This window comes from Metarhizium album, assembly GCF_000804445.1.
Source record: "Metarhizium album ARSEF 1941 chromosome Unknown scaffold_1, whole genome shotgun sequence".
NCBI classification, from domain to species: domain Eukaryota; kingdom Fungi; phylum Ascomycota; class Sordariomycetes; order Hypocreales; family Clavicipitaceae; genus Metarhizium; species Metarhizium album.
This window is the reverse complement of record NW_024467575.1, coordinates 473212-491333: the sequence shown is the minus strand read 5'-3', so window position 1 is coordinate 491333 and position 18122 is coordinate 473212. Positions and strand designations below refer to the sequence as shown.

At 47.1% G+C, this 18122-nt stretch overlaps 4 protein-coding genes across 4 annotated transcripts; 3 read left to right on the top strand and 1 right to left on the bottom strand.

The window, feature by feature from the left end:
* Positions 1-203: 203 nt before the first annotated feature.
* Positions 204-3001, top strand: MAM_00142 (Aconitase/isopropylmalate dehydratase; the record flags this gene model as incomplete). The annotated part of the gene is made up of 6 exons (XM_040818942.1): positions 204-317; positions 382-1024; positions 1130-1198; positions 1303-1359; positions 1417-2723; positions 2834-3001. 6 exons carry the CDS (start codon positions 204-206, stop codon positions 2999-3001), a joined length of 2358 nt encoding a protein of 785 aa, XP_040682206.1.
* Positions 3002-7158: 4157 nt separating this feature from the next.
* Positions 7159-10241, top strand: MAM_00141 (cell wall glucanase; the record flags this gene model as incomplete). Its single annotated transcript, XM_040818941.1, has 2 exons — positions 7159-7900; positions 9049-10241. 2 exons carry the CDS (start codon positions 7159-7161, stop codon positions 10239-10241), a joined length of 1935 nt encoding a protein of 644 aa, XP_040682205.1.
* Positions 10242-11272: 1031 nt separating this feature from the next.
* MAM_00140 (CBS domain containing protein) lies at positions 11273-11967 on the bottom strand (the record flags this gene model as incomplete). Its single annotated transcript, XM_040818940.1, has 3 exons — positions 11273-11317; positions 11424-11858; positions 11938-11967. 3 exons carry the CDS (start codon positions 11965-11967, stop codon positions 11273-11275), a joined length of 510 nt encoding a protein of 169 aa, XP_040682204.1.
* A 2079-nt stretch (positions 11968-14046) lies between these two features.
* On the top strand, positions 14047-17684 carry MAM_00139 (importin beta-3 subunit; the record flags this gene model as incomplete). The annotated part of the gene is made up of 6 exons (XM_040818939.1): positions 14047-14229; positions 14296-14515; positions 14580-14755; positions 14843-15274; positions 15343-17414; positions 17477-17684. The coding sequence occupies 6 exons, from the start codon at positions 14047-14049 to the stop codon at positions 17682-17684; spliced, it is 3291 nt and encodes a 1096-aa protein (XP_040682203.1).
* Positions 17685-18122: the final 438 nt, after the last annotated feature.

The following is an 18122-nucleotide window of genomic DNA, read 5'->3' as shown; positions in this document are numbered from 1 at the left end:
TCTGTTCCCGGGCAAAAACACCTCTCTCCACCTCCGTGACCAACCTTCTCCCTTGCCTGTCTTTTCCCTTAAACCACCTTCACGTACTCTACTCCTCCGCGTACTGGTCTGCGAGTTTGACTGACCTTGGAGAGCGGCCAAGTCCCTTTCATCCAGCTCAGACCCTCTCCCCTCTACCTCTCAATTGGCTCACCACCCTCGAAATGCTTGCCTCCAGACAGGTCCTGGGCAACTTGGCCCGGCGCCGCGTCCTGAATGGCGCTGCTAGCAGCCTTCGTCGCATGGCGACTGTGTCCGATTTTTCGCTTGACAAAAAGGTAGGGTACATGACTTGTCCCATCTCATGGCTTCGCGACTAAAACTTCCAACTCGTGCATGTAGGTTCGCCAAAATATCTGGGAAGACAACAACTTCATCAACTACAAGAAAATGTCCGAAAATCTTGCTGTCGTCCGCAGCCGCCTGAACCGACCGCTCACATATGCTGAGAAAATCTTGTATTCTCACCTGGATGACCCTCATGGTCAGGATATTGAGCGTGGCAAATCCTACCTCAAGCTGCGACCAGATCGTGTTGCCTGCCAGGATGCTACCGCACAGATGGCTATTTTGCAATTCATGTCCGCTGGCATGGACCAGGTTGCGAATCCAACCACGGTTCATTGCGATCACTTGATTGAGGCCCAGGTCGGCGGCGAGAAGGATCTTGCCCGTGCTATTAGCATTAACAAGGAAGTTTACGACTTTCTTTCATCTGCCTGTGCCAAGTACAATATCGGTTTCTGGCGCCCTGGATCTGGTATTATCCACCAGATCATCCTCGAGAACTATGCTTTCCCTGGTGGTCTACTTATTGGAACCGATTCGCACACTCCCAATGGCGGCGGTCTCGGCATGGCTGCAATCGGCGTCGGAGGTGCTGATGCTGTCGATGTCATGGCCAACCTGCCATGGGAACTGAAGGCCCCCAAGGTCATCGGTGTCAAGCTTACTGGCCAGCTGTCTGGTTGGACATCGCCCAAAGGTCAGTTCATAGCACTATTAACGTAGGCTGTCCCATGCTGCTAGCCTATGCTATACCATGCTACTTACTTGCTCGGGTCCTAGTGCTGACTATCCGTGAATGTAGACATTATTCTCAAGGTCGCCGACATTCTAACTGTGAAAGGTGGCACTGGTGCCATTGTTGAATATCATGGTAAGGAGTCCTGTATAAGTGGAGACGGAAGAACAATCTGCAGGGTTTACATGGCTATTCCAGCCCGACAGTTAATTTAAACTAACAATGAATGACGCATGCAGGATCTGGTGTAGACACCATCAGTTGCACCGGCATGGCTTCATGCGCCAACATGGGAGGTTCGTGTTCCAATTCCAAGCCTATCTTCTCAACGCAGTGCATTAATGAATTATTAGCCGAAATTGGTGCCACTACGTCCGTATTCCCATTCAATGACCGAATGTACGACTATCTTGCAGCTACCAAGCGCAAGGACATTGGTGAATTCGCACGTGGTTATGCTGCAGAGCTACGTGCTGATGAAGGTGCTGAGTACGATCAGCTCATTGAACTCAATTTGTCAGAACTTGAACCACACATCAACGGTCCTTTCACACCTGATTTGGGCACCCCAATCTCAAAATTCAGCCAGGCTGTGAAGGATAATGGCTGGCCGGAAGAACTCAAAGTTGGCTTAATCGGCTCGTGCACGAACTCATCATACGAAGACATGTCCCGTGCGGCGTCTATTGCGCGGGACGCGTTGGACCATGGCTTGAAGGCAAAGGCCGCCTTTACTGTAACTCCGGGATCTGAGCAAATTCGCGCCACGATTGAGCGGGATGGACAGCTCAAAACCTTCGAGGAGTTTGGCGGCATGGTTTTGGCAAATGCCTGCGGTCCCTGTATCGGGCAATGGGACCGTCAGGATGTCAAGAAGGGCGAAGCCAATTCCATTGTGTCCTCCTACAACAGAAATTTCACCGGCAGAAATGATGGCAACCCTGCAACTCATTCATTTGTTACCTCCCCTGACCTCGTCGTCGCTCTCACTATTGCCGGCAGCCTGCACTTCAACCCTCTGACTGATAAACTCAAGGATAACAAGGGAAACGAGTTCCTCCTGAAACCCCCAACTGGGGACGGGTTGCCCGTCCGAGGTTACGACCCTGGAAATAATACATACCAGGCGCCTCCCAAAGATCGCGTGGGTGTTGCCGTGCAAGTCTCTCCAAGCTCTGATCGTCTGCAGGTTCTCCAGCCCTTCCAACCCTGGGACGGAAAGGACGCCAAAGACATACCAATCTTGATCAAGGCGAAAGGAAAAACGACGACTGACCATATCTCCATGGCAGGCCCTTGGTTGAAATACCGTGGGCACCTGGACAACATTTCCAACAACATGCTCATCGGCGCTATCAATGAAGCCAATGACGAAGCAAACAAGATCAAGAACTTTACGACCGGTGAATGGGACGCCGTACCCGCCGTCGCACGCGACTACAAGAAAAAGGGCATCAAATGGGTGGTCATTGGTGACTGGAACTACGGCGAGGGTAGCTCTCGTGAGCATGCCGCTCTGGAGCCTCGCCACCTTGGTGGTCTCGCCATTGTCACACGAAGCTTTGCGCGTATTCACGAAACAAATCTGAAGAAGCAAGGAATGCTTCCTCTCACTTTTGCTGACCCAGCTGATTATGATAAGATCAAGCCTGATGACAAGGTACATTCCAATGTTTCCCATTCTAGAGTTGACAGTTTACGTGGCGTCGCTGCTTGCACTCCGGAATCCGTTCACACAGATGAGCAGCATCATACTGACTTATCGGACAGGTTGACATTCTCTGCACGCAGCTTGCTGTTGGTGAGCCTATCACTATGGTTGTCCACCCCAAGGATGGCAAGTCTTTCGAGGTTCGCCTACAGCACACATTCAACGAGGCCCAGATCGAGTGGTTCAAGAATGGAAGCGCCCTCAACACCATGGCCAAGGCAGCCTAAAACAGTGTATATTTAAGGGTGGATGAGCTGTATTACTGGCGTCGTGGTTGAAGTTTACTAGAATATCCATGTCATGGAAATTGAAAAACCAAGTGTTTGATACTGTACAGTGATAAAAATGGCCAATTCACATTGTGATTGAAAGGATTTATTCACGAACGCTTCAAGCACCTAAGAAGCTAGCAAGAAAATATCTTGAAGAGTCCATAATCTGTAATGTAAGGTCTTGTGTATCTAACTAGATTAATACACAAGCAGAGGGACTTCATCTGAGTTAGGACTAACATAACGTGCCGCCCCACAACATCGTCAGCCCCCTATTTTCGTTATACCCACCGCTCTAGCACAATACATTGAATTTAAGGCTTTTTTTAACAATAAGAGCGTATATTAGCTTTCTACAGCTAAAATGTAAATTCTATATTAGCTTAATTCTTCCCTATAATTTTAAGGGCGTCTTCTTTAATTATATAGCTATAACGTTCCTTATAAAGAGCTGCTGTATAGTTAGCTTTAGCTTTAGCTTTAATAATATTAGAAATAATAGTAAAGGCGTAATTAAAGTTCTTTCTAATAGGCTTCTAGCTAGTAGGCTTTAAAGCATTATACTTAGCTTTAAGATATTTATTTTTAGTAGATAAAGTTATAATAAAATAGTTCTTTTAATTAAGGCTACAGCTAGCTTTTAAGGCAAGAGTATAATATCTATAATTAATGCTATTAAAGTTATAGTGTAGTAAATCTAGTTGTACTTAAACCTTCTTACTATTATAAGGCGTCTACTAAAGCTACTGCTTATTAATTTTCTGCTGTTTTAGTGTTATAAGCTTATTGTTGCTATTATCTTTAATAATAGACTAGAGAGCTTGCTCTATATTAGTAAGATAAATACTAGCAGCTTAAAATTTAGCTTAGATGTTTGCTGTTATAAAGGCCCTCCTAGAGGCTTTCTTATAGGCTTAAATAAATTGCTGTTTTTACTGTAGTAATAATATAGTAAAATTAATAAGGCTAGCTTGCTGTTAATAATAGTAAGTCTTTAAGGGCCTAAAAACGCTAACGTCTAGTAGCTATATAATATATAATATATAGGCTAGAAGGAAAAGAAGCTATATATAATTAATATAAGTAGTATATATTAATTAAATTAAAATATATAGCTTAGCGCTATTTAAAATAAGAAGATGCTATAAGGAGGGGATTTTAAGCGTTATTTCTAGTAGAAAGACCTCTTTAAACTATTTTATTATAATCTAAGTATTAGTCTAACTAGAATTACTATAGATATAGACTTAATATAGAAAATAGTTAGAAAACTACTATTCTTAAAGCTAGAAGCTCTTTAAGATAACTATAGGCTTAATATAGTAACTTATAGTACTTATATATTTAATAATAAAAGCCTACTTATAAGATAACTCTATTATCCTTATTAAATATTTAATAAGGCTACTTTTAATAACCTTACTAGCCTTAGAATCCCCTTCTATAATGCTAGTCTTATTAAAGTTGTAAATTTAAAGTGCCTTAATAGACTAGACCTTAATTAGATAATTAAGAAGGTTATAGAAAGCCTATAGCTAGTTCTTTATTACATTAAAAGTTCTTTTAGACTTAATGCCTTATAATACCTTTATTTTAACCTCTAGGTTGTATTTAAGAAAGCAGTTGACTTAATGCTTTCTAATAGAGTTATTATTGCTGCCTTAAGCTATAATAACCTATATAATAGCTTAAACGTTATAACAGCTAGACAGCCTCCTAGCTTCTTCCTTATATATAATCTAATTAACTAAGTCTTCCTCTTGTTTTTTTAATAGTTATTAAGAGCCTACCTTAGCCTCTTAAATTAATTAATAACTATAAAGTTGCTTATAAAGAGTTATTTAAGAAATAGCGTGATCTTAGGCTGCTTAGACCTCTAAGAGGCTAGAATAAACGTCTTTAATAGCAGCTTTAATTCTATTCTTATAAGAGATATTAGTAGGTGCTATAATGCAAATTTAGAGTTGAAAGAGCTTAATTTAATAGAGTTATTAATAGTTAAAAAAAGAGCTTATACATTTAATTGCGTTATTGCAGGTATAACAAAAATAGAGGGCTGACGATGTTGTAGGGCGGCACGTTAATACATGCATTTAAAAAACAACATATAAGTGTGTAGTTGTAGTAGCTTCCGAGACAGCGAGAAACGTGCTACATAAGAATTTCAATTAATTCGGACTGCGTTCAAATTTTGCTCAGGGTGCGTTTTGCCCCACTCTCAGACACAGCTATTATCGCAGCGCCTAGAGCAAAAAACACTCTAAATCGCTTTTTGAGCGATTTAGAGCCCGCCTAGCGTGGCGTTATAAGAAGTTTATGTACCTAGGTAATTCCTTCAGCATTTAACTGAGAGCTATTTCAACTAGTATATACAGAGTATTTGTACTAAAAATGTACTGTGGGGTATGGCAGCAGGTCGGCCAGCTAAATTTAGTAAGTGGTTGGGCAAAACGCACCCCAAGCAAGTTTTGAACGCACTCCGAGCAATTCACGGAAGCCAAGCCTGAATTTCCCAAAGCAGAATCAGGCAGGCGTGTAAGCATGTTGTGCAATAGTTCGCAAAAGGCGTTCGTTAGATCTTCAAAGTGCTGCATTCGACCCTGGATGATATTATTGCAATGGCCGAAGCTCCACGTTGTCAGGAGTGACTCCACTTTTATGAGAGATGGGACATAGCAGTCGCTCTGCTTTTCTGCGGCTTAAAAAAAGGTACATAGTAAGTAGTACATGTAAAGTACTAAAGTACTAAAGTAGTGTTTGTTTAATCGTTATTAGGCAGCATTTTCGGCATTGGACGCTCAAGGTAAATTAAGTGTCCCGCATTTTAGTCAGTAGACCTACTGTCAGGTGGTTGACAAGAGTGGCCGACCTACTCCTTTGCCACTGGGGCGATAACTACTTTGCTTATGTCACCCAAGTGGGTCGCTAATGGATCAGTTTCTAGGAACTCGACGACGTCAAGGCCCCGGCAACTTCATGCCAATGTGACACTGCCGGTGTCACAGCCTACCTATTTAAGTGCCTACTTCCCACTGGATAGGTTGGTAAATGAGATCCTAGCGAAGCGAGGCGACTCGGCGATTCCATGTTTGTTGGCTTCAAATCCCCCACGGGAAAGCACCCCTGCTTCTTTTTGAATCCGCCAACTTCATATCTCACGGTGTCCACCGTCTACCTCGATCGAAAGGCTTCATGCACGGCACTTACTCGCCCGGAATATAGTTCACTCTTCGAGATGCATTCTACCTCACATGACGAGTTCATATCCAAAACAGCAGCTCCATCACGGATTCTAGTGATTTACTGCTCTATATCGTCCAGAAAACATTGACCTCATCAGATTGAGGTGAATATTTTCACCACAACCAACATTTAATTACTGCTTTTGTTTTCTCAAGGGGCTTCCATAGGCCCGTTTCTCCGTGCCGACAATCAAACGATACACAAAATCCCCAAAGAGCGTGATGAGCAGCCTGCAAAGCAGTTTACCTGCTGAGAATAACCGTCACGGTTCCTCCCAAACACTTGTACAAGGCAGCGAGGAGCATGGAGATAATTTACACGACTCGAGACCAAAGCTAGGCGATTTTAAAAAGCTGTATGGGATTCAGCCGTTCATCGTGACAGACCGGCGCGGGCCGGGGTTTTCTTACCCATCGATGAGTACCGATGCAAAAACAAAACGAGACACAGACTCTCATAAACCGGCAAGGCAGTCATGTACAGATGACACAGTGAAACTGGGGGATTTCCAAAGACTTCATGCCCGCCTCTGTGGTCAATATTCCGTCTGTGGCAACAATGTCTCGAGAACTAGACCGCAGCTTAGTGCGGCTGGATTTCAATCAAGACCCGTCTATTGGTCAATTAGCGAAAATGTTCAGCATTATCAAGCGGAAGAAACGTTTGATACCACGATAGTGCCAAAGAACCTTCAGAGCTGGACCCCTAGTCCCTCCTCTCAAAAACGTCACCACCTACGGAGTATGGGAGGAACTCTGTTTCATCGCTTGATATGTGCCGCCAAGGTTACTGATGATTTTCTATCAAATGATGGCGGCCTTTTGCGAGGCCTCAAGCGTCATGCAAAGGCCAAACCCGGGACTCCGTCAATGACTGCTTACAACCACAGCAGAGAATCGCATCACAACACTAGCAACTTTCACCCAAAATACGACAGTCTTCAATTTCCAATCGTTTCAACTGCGAAAAAACTTAACACAACGGCCAACATTGCGAGGATATTGTCATATAAGGTCGACAAAGAAGGGCCAATTACCTCAATCATAGGGGTAAAGTCCACTTTAGACGAGCAGCATGAATCATTATCGTTGAAGTTGGTTCCATTGCGAGCCGTAGATACTACATTGGCAATTCAAGACGACCGAATAGCCAAGAACGGTATACATATCTTCCTGGATATGTCAAATATTAACATAAGCTTTCACAGTGTTCTAAAGGGAAAGTTCTCAATTGGAGAGCATGCTCGTTTCGTGCCGCTTCCTCAGCTCAACCTGCAGTTTCTCACAGAAATTCTTGTTCGTGATCGGAAGATCATGACTCTCAACGCAGGCTGCTCTGTTCTGCCTCATTGTCAAGAGCCTCGCTTTGTTCAGGAACTCCGAGACTTGGGGTATCGTGTGGATCTTAGAGAGAGAAAGCGAGCACCTGAGTGTAAGAGAGGGTTCAATGAGGATTCCAAAGCCGGAGAAGCGTCTTCGTCGGACGAATTGGTCTTCCCTCGTAGCGGTGGTCGCTATGTGGAGGATTTGGTTGACGAGACACTACAAACCCGTATTGCAGAGTCCGTCATGGAATACTTTCAGGATCAGGGCACACTTGTGATAGCAACAGGTGATGCACAACCAGCGAAGTATTCGGACGGCTTCTTCGTATATGCCGAAAGAGCCCTGAGAATGGGATGGCATGTGGAGGTGGTGTCGTGGAAGAGCAGCCTCTCCTCCCACTGGAACAAACCAAATTGGGTTGAACAATGGACTGGGCGATTCCGAGTCATCGTATTAGATGATTATGTCGATCACCTCTTAGTATGAAGATTTAAGCCGCGAAGCGCCGCTGATTCTGGAAAGTTTATGTTGCCGCTGAGGACGGGATGCTGGAACCTTTCGTATCACTGCCTCAACTCGTCCGTCTAGTCCCAGCCGAACTCTTCCGCCGTTGCCGCAGTAGCATATTCGCTCCTCTACATATAGATGCGGTAGGGCTTTTCACGCAACACCCTTGGCCTTTGTGGCTAAGTGAATGCCTGCGCATTGATTATGGTGTCGCAGCATCTCTACCTGGCTTTACTTTCATCTCAGCCTGCCCTGGCACGGCCATGAATCAAAATGTCGTTTCACCTTTCAACTTGCAAACTCGATCCTGCGGCACTGAAAGTTGAGACCTGCCTACCATTTAAGTGATTGAGGCGTGACCGGATCTAGTAGTTATTGAATGTCTCACTCAGAATCACATCTACCTTTGGCATCTCATGTCTCATCTGGATGCGGAGTGCTTGACAACTATGTCAAGTTACATTCCCAGCTCGTATTTGTTTATCGCTTTCATCCACACAACGCAGGCACAAAGTTTGATTTTGCCGGCTAGGGTTTGCTCGAAATTCAAATGACGGATCAAGTGATCTCTAAAATGTACCTGGCAACCAGCGGCGTCAGAGGCCGTACATAAACAACAAAGCTTACGACAAATATAATTTCTGTGTCGTCTGTCAACTATTTTGACAAGAGTCAATCAAGCTTGATCCATGGTTCCACCATCCTTCATCTACGGGAGAGATTGAAATTTTGGAATAAAATTACGCAGGCCTCCCATGCATTCGTACTAGTCGTCCGTTCTTCGCAGAAGTGATACGTGGAAGCCATGTCTTTGACAGCATTAATTTCCCTGAGTCTGGGCGTCTTTTCCTTTGCTTATGGGAAGCCTAATAGCAAGTCTCTCGCATTGAACTCGGCAGGCCATCTTTACTGACTATCATCATACAGGCAAACATGACGCCTATTCAACGGCCTCAGATGAGGGCGAGGGCGATGTTATTGTCTGTGACCCGAGCATCTCGTCGGCTACTCGTGGACAAGAGGTCATTACGTGGATGAATGAAGAGGGAGAAGCCCTGTCCACAGTCTCAGAGAGCGTTCTACCGCTGCCCACGGCAGCAGCTCCGGGCAACATGACGATTGGGGACATCAGTACTTCATTACCACCCTTTTCAACTCGAACCTTGTTCGTGTCGCCGTCCAAGAGCCCAGCAACTGCTAGCCACGGGAGAAGAATTGCCGCTCCTCTTGACTCACCAGCAACTGCTACGTCCAGGGCCGTCTCGTCGGGCACTAAAGCAGTGGGCTCAATCAAGGAATCTGGTGGCGAGTATTGGACCCGTGGCCTGTTTGGCGTCTCATACACGCCGTACAGGTCCGACCAGAACTGCAAGTCGCAGCAAGATGTTGACAATGACTTCCAGAGACTGGCAGGTGACTATTCCCTTGTTCGAATCTACGGCACAGACTGTGACCAGGTTCCTATGCTGTATTCTGCGGCCAAGCAACATGGAATGAAGCTCTTCTTGGGCATCTGGAACCCGTCCGCCGTAGAAGATGAGACCAGCAAGATAATATCCGGAGTCAACGGCGACTGGGATACGGTGCACACAGTTAGCGTTGGAAACGAGCGGGTCAACAACGGTGAGACATCTCCCCAAGATATGATCCGGTCAATGAACAAGGCACGATGTATTCTCCGAGCAGCGGGCTACGACGGCCCTGTCGTCACAGTCGATACCTTCACAGCCGCTTTGGCCCACCCCGAGCTGTGTGACGAGTCAGACTATTGTGCCGTCAATGCACATGCCTTTTTTGACAGCACCATCGCTGCGCCGCAATCTGGGAAGTGGTTGAGGGACACTGTATCCAGACTTGAATCCACCATTGACGCAAACAAGAAAGTTGTAGTGGCCGAGACTGGATGGCCGGTGCAGGGTGCCACGAACGGCCTCGCAGTTCCTGGTTTGAGTAATCAGAAGGCGGCTTTAGATTCCATCAAGAACGAGTTTGCCGACCGACCAGGGGATGTGATTCTCTTCTCCGCCTTCAATGACTTATGGAAACAGAAGAATATAGCAACTTTTGATGCTGATCAGTTTTGGGGTATCGGTGGCGCGGTTTCTTCGTGCGATCAGTAGCCCACGAAAAGCTGCTTTCTTATTTATATAACGCACTCAATCTGTACAATTTTGACGTTATGCATGTCTAAAGAGGATTAGATTTTTTATTTTTACTTTAGGTTGCTGCTATGGTTGTATTTATCGTTTGTCAAATGGTGTCTTCACCGACGTACTATGTGACATGTACGTACGATACGTATACGAGATATTCTCGTAGAGTAGCAAATATGAAGGCTAAAGGAGCCCATTGGCATGGGCCTTTGACAGAGCCGCGACAAAAGGTAAAAAAACCTCATTGGCCCATCCTGGCCCCGAGGCTAGATTCATTCAGGGGTCTAGAAACGCCCGGTGTCGTCAGCACGATATTTTATTAACCAAAGCCACTCATACAGTTAAGCATTCTCGATTTCCCAGCGTGTCCCTCCCCGCTTGTGTATCATATAATCCTTTCAAACATTTAGTGACGAAAGTCAAGACTCGGCCTTGAGGAGTCCAAGCTAGGGCGGATTGAGCTGCTCGAGCTTCGTCGCCGCCTTGCTCGTTGCTCCCCAGGATCGGCGGGATGCAGTCCTGTGTACTTTGCAAATATATTAAGGACGTCGGTCAAGGACACCACCCCGCTCAATTTCCCCGACAGATGTGCGCCAGGCATGGCGGAGGCAGGCACTGCACCAGAAGGCACTGCTGATGCAGGGCTTGCCACCGAAGCTTGAGGCGTGGAGACGACGCCATGAGGCCCCATCAAGGGAGTAGCCGGAGTGGATGGCGAAGGCGATGCAGATTCCACAACCCACATGCGATGTGAACGAGTTGCGACCAGCTTGGCAACGGTATGAGCAAGAGTAGAAGTCGTATTCACGAAAAAGACGGGAAACGTATCTCGACCTTTCTCTACACCCCGCTCATTCAAAATAACAGATATGAAATGCATGCATGATCCGTCAAGGAGAGGTGCATTAGATGCAGATGTGAGATGCCGGACATCTTTGGTTGAGATGTTGCCAACCACATTCTGACCATTATCAACGACTGCAACACTAGTCAATCCTTCATTGTGCATGAGGAGCAGAGCTTCCGAAAGCGGAGCATCCGAACTGTGTATCTGGTCAGCTTCCATGGTCAACGATGGTTGCTTTCCTGGAATATGCAAGGAAATTAGGAGATCACCGACTTGACAGAGATAACTTGCTGTGCTCCTACGCCCAAATCTCGTAGCATGACAGGGTACAATCGGTCAACAGCAGGAAAGTTAACACCCTCATTCCAAAAGAAATCAACCATCAGAAGTTGACTCATAATGCCTACAACGTTTCCCAGTGCATTAGTGACCAGAAGGCGGTGAATTCCACTTCCTAGAATTTCGATGGCCTGGGCTAGATTGCCATTCGACGGAACCGCGACGAGTGGTTCCTGTCTGCACAGGGCCTGTATTTTTCGCATAGAGATATTATTCCCCTCTCGAGCGTTAAGCATTATGTTATTATACAGCTCAACTTGGTGGGCCTCAGGCTTCGAAAGGCCAACAACAACCAGAAGGTAGGCGTTGAGGTCTGAGTAATCAAAAGTAGCCAGCGCAGCGGGCTCGGAGCTGGATTCTCGCACAAGGACCACATTTTTCTTGCTTTTCAACAAGGTCTATCTTGATGGTCAGCAACGACGAGTACCTAGGGAGCAGGACTGCAAGTCAGTCAGCATAACAGGGACAAGTGCGTACCATTGTGGCCTCCTCTACACTACTGTCCATGTTGACCCACTTCACATCGTCGAGCGACACTAGCTCTCCGATGGTTATTTCAACCCATTCCTTCCCAGAAAACCTAGGGTTCGTATGCCTTTGTCCCGATGGTGGATGGTTCAATAACTCTTGGACTGCGGCCTGAGTGAAAGAATGATGTCGGTGGCGAGGGGACGAAGGGGCATTTCGGAGATTCTCTGCGAAACTTTGCCGATGCGCAGACTTGTTTAAATTACTAAGTGACGGTGTTCTCTGTGGCTGACCTTCGTGACTGGAACCGCCGGAAAGATTTGGCTCAACGCTTCCTTGTCTTGAGGAACCGGGATCTCCCAGCGCTCCCACCTTTCCCTGAATGGAACTCGCAGGAGGATCCATGAAGGACAGACCGTCCAGATTTTAGGTCTCCTAGGCCGTGCAGAGAGCCGGGCGAAGTTGTTGATATGGGTGAAGCTCGGCACGATAGTATCTCAGCTGTGGAATGACTGGCAGACTCATGTGCGTCTGCAGGGCTCGACGAAGCGAGGTCACAATGTGGTTGAGGGAGGAAACAAAGTAGTCGCAGGTTTTTGTTCGAGGCCACAGGGTTGCGTTTAACTGAAGGATGAGGCCTTCATTGGTATGTCGTCAAGACGAGAAAGCTGCGGCAAGAGTTATCCGAAGACGTCGATGGGAATCGGTCGGTACCAGTGGCAGCTTGAGGGGTGGGGATAAAATACGGTTTGCGGTGACGTCGCCAATGGGAGCCAAAACTGTCCCGCGTCCTGGGTCCGAGGTTTCCAAGGTACTTACCTAATAACCTAACATCGGGACTGTCCCCCAGCCTCTCTCGGCTCTTACAAGACCGCTTATCAGACTTGTGACCGGCTCATGACAATTTTTGCCATGTCTTGTGATAGTTCTGCTGTCCTCAGAAACAGGGGCCGCGCGCATAGCCACATAGGAACTTGATACGGTTTATTCGTTGTTTACAACACCTAGGATTGATTACGTGTTACCGTATGTAGAAATACATCTACACATCACACCCATGGATGAATGGGCATGTCTGTGTACAAACGTATTAGCTCCAAAGCTGGAAAAAAACTTGTGGTAAGTTACTACCCCTGCAGCTTACAGGTACCCAACTTGACAACGCATTCAGGTCATGACGGAATCCGTGTGAATAGCAGCCTCAAATCCCTGCATCGCCATACTCTGGCATCTCTAACTCGCCCGATTCGCTCAAAATACCGTCAAAGAAATTGAATTCGATTGCCTGATGCCGTTGGACCGTGCAATGTCCCCTTGGTAACTAGCTAGTACCTTGGTACGGAGTATCTACCATGTTGACGCGCTAGTCCATAACAGGACGCGAGGATGCTTTGTGTCGTTACAGAGTAACTACGTAGTGTTTGTAGTGTTGGACGACAGCTAGGAGCAGGATATTGAAAATTTCTCAGCGTGGTGGGTTGATTCGAATATGCTACTACACGATAGTCTGGCATCCAGAATATGCCGCGTCAGGCACCAGTCGCCCGATATCGCCGCCAGAACTTTGGTACTTCTCAAATACTCCATACTCCGTACTTGCACCATTATTTGTCCGTGCTGGTACTCCGTACTCCGTACAGAGTGGATTATTTCCGCTTACTTGTTAGCACCGCGAATCAGACCAACAACAGCATTGGAACATTCCCTGCACTCCAAAGCGACAGATATACTGGTACTCCGTACGTATGCAATACCTGCTTGCGCGTAACTGGAATTTTTAAGCGCTTGGTAACTTATTCACAACGGCTTTGGTGGAGCTCCGAGACGATCTATCGACTACCAGACCCCTCTCTCTCGGTGGTCCTGAGTCCTGGCCGCGGAACCCAAAAGCCAACCCACACACCACCCGCGTCTTCCCCTCCCCCACTTTCTGTCTCGGCCCACGAAAAAGTTGACTGACCCTTTGGATGCGGTTCTGGTTTTCTTCCTGGCCTTCCCTATTCCAGCGCACACCTGGCCTCGATTTACGCGCGCACACGTGTAATCAACAGATATCGCCAAATCTCACTAGACAAGTATCAGGCTGCAAGGCGCTTGCACCGCCCTGCTGCCGCGATCATGTCTCTTCTATCCGCCGATGTCCACGCTGAGCTGACTCAGTTGCTCCAAGCACTCCAGTCCGCTGACAATACTACTCGATCCCAGGCTGAAGAACATCTTCAGAATAACTGGACCAACAGCCGCCCAGAAGTTCTCCTAGTGGGACTTGCTGAACAGATCCAGGGTGCTGGAGATAATGCCGTATGTGACGTCTATTGTTGCATGTTCTCTTCCCTCAGCAATTCCCACCTGACACTCTTTTCTCAGGCTCGGTCCTTCGCTGCAGTAATTTTTCGCCGAATAGCCTCCAAAACTCGCAAAGTAGAATCTCGAAATAACGTGGATATATTCTACTCCTTGGCCAAGGATCAGGCCGCCGTTATTCGTCAAAAACTCCTAGAAGCCCTGGGCACTGAACCTGATCGAACCGTTCGTAACAAGATTAGCGATGCTGTTGCGGAGGTTGCCAGGCAATACACAGATAACAGTGAGTGTTCAAAGGAGCGGAGCAGCCTATACTTTCCTGAAGCTGATTCTCAGTCATGGAATAGATGACACTTGGCCTGAACTTCTGGGAGCGCTCTTCCAGCTCAGCCAAGCTCCGGAGGCGGAGAAGCGAGAGAACGCATTTCGAGTCTTTAAGACGACGCCGGGAATAATCGAGCAACAGCATGAGGAAGCTGTGCTTCAAGCATTTCAAAAAGGATTCAAGGACGATGCCGTCATGGTATGTACCAAATCTGCCCACACATGATGCGAAGGGAGGAAAGATATGGAGGAGAAACGAGGAGTGAAAAGCTAATAAGTTGAATAGGTTCGCCTGGCTGCAATGGAGGCATTCGCGTCCTTTTTCAGTACTATTAGCAAACAATCCCAGATGAAGTACTACTCCCTAATTCCTGACGTGCTCAATGTGCTCCCGCCCATCAAAGATTCGCAAGATTCGGAAGACTTGAGTAAAGCCCTATTGGCTTTGATTGACCTAGCAGAAACCGCTCCCAAGATGTTCAAACAACTCTTCCAGAATTTGGTCCAATTCAGCATTTCAGTCATTCAAGACAAGGAGCTGGACAGCATTTGTCGCCAAAACGCTCTTGAATTAATGGCAACCTTTGCCGATTATGCGCCATCCATGTGCCGAAAAGATCCGTCGTACACCAATGATATGATCACTCAGTGTCTCAGCTTGATGACTGATCTAGGCGAAGACGATGACGATGCTGCGGAGTGGCTGGCTTCCGATGATGTAAGTGGGCTCTCGTACGTGATCGCTCTGTTTTGACTGCTCTGTCTGACCTTTGTCTTCTGCTCCAGCTTGATCAAGACGAAAGCGACCAAAACCACGTGGCTGGCGAACAGACGATGGATCGCTTGGCAAATAAGCTGGGGGGACAGACCATCCTGGCACCGACCTTCAACTGGCTTCCCAGAATGATGAACTCGATGGCATGGAGAGATCGCCACGCCGCTCTAATGGCCATCTCTGCCATATCGGAAGGATGTCGTGAACTCATGATTAGCGAACTGAGCCAGGTATTGGACTTGGTCATTCCAGCCTTGCAGGATCCTCACCCTCGGGTCCGTTGGGCCGGTTGCAATGCCTTGGGACAAATGAGCACGGATTTCGCCCCCAAGATGCAAACAGATTTCTACGACAGAGTCTTGAAGGCTGTTGTGCCAGTTCTAAACTCTCCAGAGGCCAGGGTCAAGTCCCATGCTGCCGCGGCTTTGGTCAACTTTTGCGAGGAGGCGGAAAAATCAATCTTGGAGTCGTATCTTGATGATCTGCTATCTCATCTCTTTCAGCTGCTTCAGAGCGAGAAACGCTATGTGCAGGAGCAGGCTTTGTCTACTATTGCTACCATCGCCGACGCTGCTCAGGCTGCATTTTCAAAGTACTACGACACGCTGATGCCACTTTTGGTCAATGTACTTCAGAATCAGAGCGAGAAGGAGTATAGACTCCTCCGTGGCAAAGCTATGGAGTGTGCGACCTTAATCGCTCTTGCAGTTGGCCGGGAACGCCTCGGGCAAGACGCTATGACTCTCGTCAACTTACTCGCCAACATCCAGACTAATATAACGGATGCAGACGACCCTCAGGCACAGTATCTCATGCATTGTTGGGGCCGGATGTGCCGCGTGCTTGGCTCAGACTTTGTACCCTTCTTGGACAATGTCATGCCGCCACTCTTGGAGCTAGCTATGGCAAAGGCTGACATTCAGCTCCTTGATGATGACGAGCAAGCGGAACAAATGAACGGGGAAGATGGCTGGGAATTCGTCCCTCTTAAAGGAAAGATGATTGGCATTCGGACGAGTACCATGGAAGACAAACACATGGCGATTGAACTGCTGGTCGTTTACGCGCAGGTTCTCGAAGCAGCTTTCGCTCCTTTCGTTGCGAACATCATGGAAAAGATAGCACTCCCGGGCCTGGCATTCTTCTTCCATGACCCCGTTCGGTACATCTCAGCCAAACTGGTCCCACAATTGCTAAGCTCCTACAAGAAGGCCTATGGATGCCCTTCCAACGAACTTGCGGGTCTATGGGCGGCCACAGTCGTTAAACTTCTCGAGGTGCTGAGCGCCGAGCCTTCTATCGAGACCTTAGCTGAGATGTACCAATGCTTCTACGAATCTGTAGAAGTAGTCGGGAAGGATTGCCTCACCTCGCTTCATATGAATGGTTTCATAGATTCGGTCCATTCTACAATTGAGGACTACCGAACCAGAGTTGCCCAGCGAGCCGAGGAAAAAGCAGTGGCAACGGCAGACGACGTCGAAGATGAGGCCGAAGAAATTGAAAGAGAAATTGAGGACGACCAGACTCTATTGTCGGACATGAACAAAGCATTCCACTCTATTTTCAAGAATCATGGCGCCGCATTCCTCCCTGCCTGGGAAAGATTGATGTCCACTTACGAGAGCTTCCTGACTTCAACAGACCCTACCCAAAGGCAATGGGGTCTTTGCATCTTGGATGATGTCCTCGAATACTGTGGCCCTGAAAGTAATCGGTATGCCAATTATATTACACAGCCTCTGATTGACGGCTGCCGAGATCCATCCGCAGCTATCCGGCAAGCTGCCGCGTATGGTATTGGCGTCGCGGCGCGTCATGGAGGCGCAACATGGACGCAGTTCCTCGGCGGGTCAATACCTTATCTTTTCCAGGTTACTCAGGTGCCGGAAGCCCGAAATGATGAAAATGTGTATGCTACGGAGAATGCATGCGCCGCAATAGCCAAAATTCTCCATTACAATGCTGGCAGTGTCGGGGATGTCCAAGCTGTCGTCACGCAATGGATTGAAACACTTCCCGTCATTAATGATGAGGAGGCTGCCCCGTATGCTTATGCATACCTTGCTGAATTAATTGACCAGTAAGTCGGCCTTTGAATCACAGACGAAGTCGTGGTATATACTGACTGTACCACCTTGCCAGGCGCAGTCCTGTAGTCTTGAACCAAGCAGGCAAGATATTTGTTTTTGTAGCACAAGCTCTAGAGGCAGAGGCGCTACAAGGACAAACAGCTAGCCGAGTTGCCTCTGCGACAAAGGCACTGCTTACAACGACAAGTGTCGATCCCATGCCTCTCCTAAGTCAATTCTCTCCTGAGGCACAACAAACAATAATGGGTTATTTCAACTAAGATCTGATTGGACGCAAACATGACCGGAATGATGAAGCAGAAGATGAACAAGGCAAAGCCGCGCAGAAACCTTGACGCGACTATATGCATAGAAGATTTTTGATGACATTGTGGTAGCAAACTACTTTGGTTCCTTCATATTACATAGTGCACTAGAAACACCTTGCTTGTCACAAATCTAAGAGAATGAGAAGACGTATCGGAATGGGCGGGTAGAGCGGACTAGGATGAGTGCATTATGACACTCTATTCGCTTGAGAACTATAGATTATGAATGGCACCATTGTTTGCCTTGAGCTTACTTACGCAAGGCGGGGGGGGGGGGGGTGGTTGGTAACATATTCTTTCATTTCATTTTATTTTATTTTATTTTGTTTTGTTTTGGCATTCATATGAGCGTATCTCAGTGGTCAACACACCGGCCCTTGCTTCTAGTAT